This window comes from Temnothorax curvispinosus, unplaced genomic scaffold (genome assembly GCF_003070985.1).
Source record: "Temnothorax curvispinosus isolate PA1 unplaced genomic scaffold, ASM307098v1 QBEX01008718.1, whole genome shotgun sequence".
In the NCBI taxonomy this organism is placed as follows: domain Eukaryota; kingdom Metazoa; phylum Arthropoda; class Insecta; order Hymenoptera; family Formicidae; genus Temnothorax; species Temnothorax curvispinosus.
In genome coordinates this window covers 1-2,221 of record NW_020218498.1, presented here as the reverse complement: position 1 = coordinate 2,221, position 2,221 = coordinate 1, and the positions used below count along the sequence as shown (strand labels likewise).

At 52.3% G+C, this 2,221-nt stretch overlaps 1 protein-coding gene across 1 annotated transcript; it reads left to right on the top strand.

Annotated features, from left to right (window-relative positions):
- Positions 1-1,157: 1,157 nt before the first annotated feature.
- Positions 1,158-1,933, top strand: LOC112458142. Its single transcript, XM_025021586.1, has one exon. It carries the CDS (start codon positions 1,280-1,282, stop codon positions 1,931-1,933), a length of 654 nt encoding a protein of 217 aa, XP_024877354.1. The 5' UTR covers positions 1,158-1,279.
- Positions 1,934-2,221: the final 288 nt, after the last annotated feature.

Here is a 2,221-nt window from a genome sequence, read left to right as displayed (position 1 = left end):
AAAGGTAGCACCGCTCAAGCGGCTCACCATCCCGAGACTTGAACTCACCGCAGCTCTGCTGCTCTCAAGACTCATGCAATACGTTCAAGCCACCTTGAAGTTGAACGTCACAGCAACTCACCTGTGGACGGACTCTGTTGTGACACTCACGTTGATCAAATCTCATGCATCGCGCTGGAAGGATTTCGTGAGAAATCGAGTCTCTCAAATTCAAGAGCTCACTGCGAACGCACATTGGAAATACGTACCAGGTACGTCCAACCCAGCCGACTGCGCATCACGAAGATTAAATACTGCTCAACTCCAAAGTCACTCATTATGGTGGACGGGACCACCGTGGATACTCACCCCTGAAGCTTGGCCATCTCAACCCGCGCTTTCGGACGAGTTGAGCGCGCATGAGGCTCGTCCTGGCATTGCGCTACATGCGGCCGCATCTCAACCGGAGTATCACTAGGACCTGATCTATAGATACTCATCTCTCAACAAGTTATTGAAAATAACAGCTCTTTGTTTCAGATTCATATCGCTTCTGGGAAATCGCCGACGCAAGCCACTCGACTTGCACTCAGCTTTGGAGGAGGCCAGATTCTTCTGGATTAAGGCTACTCAAGCGGCATACTTCACGCACGAGATCAAGATGCTCACGGCCAACTCGAGACTACCAACTGCTCACGCATTCAGTCGATTGACTGCGTATATAGACGCTCAAGGGATCATCCGAGTTGGCGGCCGCCTCAACCAATCAGCACTAGCTCAAGACAGCAAACATCAGGCGATTTTGCCTCGCCACTCCCGGCTCTCAACCTTGATTATTTCACACGCCCATCTGCGTACCCTGCATGGAGGAACTCAGCTGACATTGGCTCATGTCAGGCAAAGTTACTGGATCATCGGCGGACGGGCTCCGGTGAAGTCTCATATTTTGCGGTGTGTCGTGTGTGCTCGGCAGAGGGGGATCCGTGCTCATCAACTGATGGGCCAACTACCTCTTTCTCGGGTTACGCCGTCACGTCCGTTTACTCATACAGGAATTGACTATGCCGGACCGCTCACCATCAAAACATGGAAAGGACGAAGTGCGAAAACATACAAAGGATGGATCTGTGTGTTCGTCTGTTTCTCCACCTCCGCAATTCACCTCAAAGTAGTCAGTGACTACTCATCAGAAGGATTCATCGCAGCCTTTCGAAGATTCTCAGCGAGAAGGAGAATTGCTCAGACCATATACTCGGACTGCGGGACAACATTCATTGGAGCAGACGCCGCGCTCAAGAAAATGTTCATCCAGAGTTCACAAGAACATCAACGAATCGCTCAAATTCTACAACAGGATTGCACCAGATGGGAGTTCAACCCACCAGGCGCTCCACACATGGGGGGCAAGTGGGAGGCGGTGGTGAAATCCGTCAAGTTTCATCTGAGACGGACTATCGGGGAGACTCTACTCACGACGGAAGAACTCACAACGTTGCTTACGCAAATCGAGGCCATTCTCAACTCACGGCCCTTAGAACCGCTGAGTGACGACCCGGAAGACGTCTCAGCGCTCACACGAGGTCATTTTCTCATTGGAAGTCCACTCACTACCATACCCGAGCCATCTCTGATTGACCTAGCAACCTCACGACTATCTCGATGGCAGCTCATCCAGCAGCGTGTTCAACATTTTTGGGCACAATGGTCGGCTCATTATCTGCAACGCCAGCAGGCGATATCCAAGTGGCATCATCCTAACAACAACATCAAGGTGGGGTCCATCGTGCTGCTCACCGACGAACGCTCTCCACCGTGCAAATGGCCACTCGCCAGAGTAACAGCTCTGCACCCCGGCAAGGATGGACTCACCAGGGTGGTTACCCTCAAGACGGCCACCACGACACTCACTCGGCCAAGTGCCAAGCTTGCGATTCTACCCATCTCAACCGAATGAAGGATCAAGAGTAAGGAATCATCAACAAGGTTGCTGATGGCGGGCGGAATATTCGAGATTCCGTTAACGTTGCGCCGTTCGATCAGATGGCAGCATCGATCGGGTAACGACGCTTGATCACCGCGGCAGCTTGCGCCCGCACGGGCGCGCTTATCGCCAACGTTTTCCTCGTACTTGTGAAAATGGCCGCGCGGTGACAAGTCGCACAACGTGTGCTCAGTACGTTTCGATAAGTGACTTCGGTTAATCGTGCACATCGCAGTGCCCACGCTGCTTAGACTTCTCATT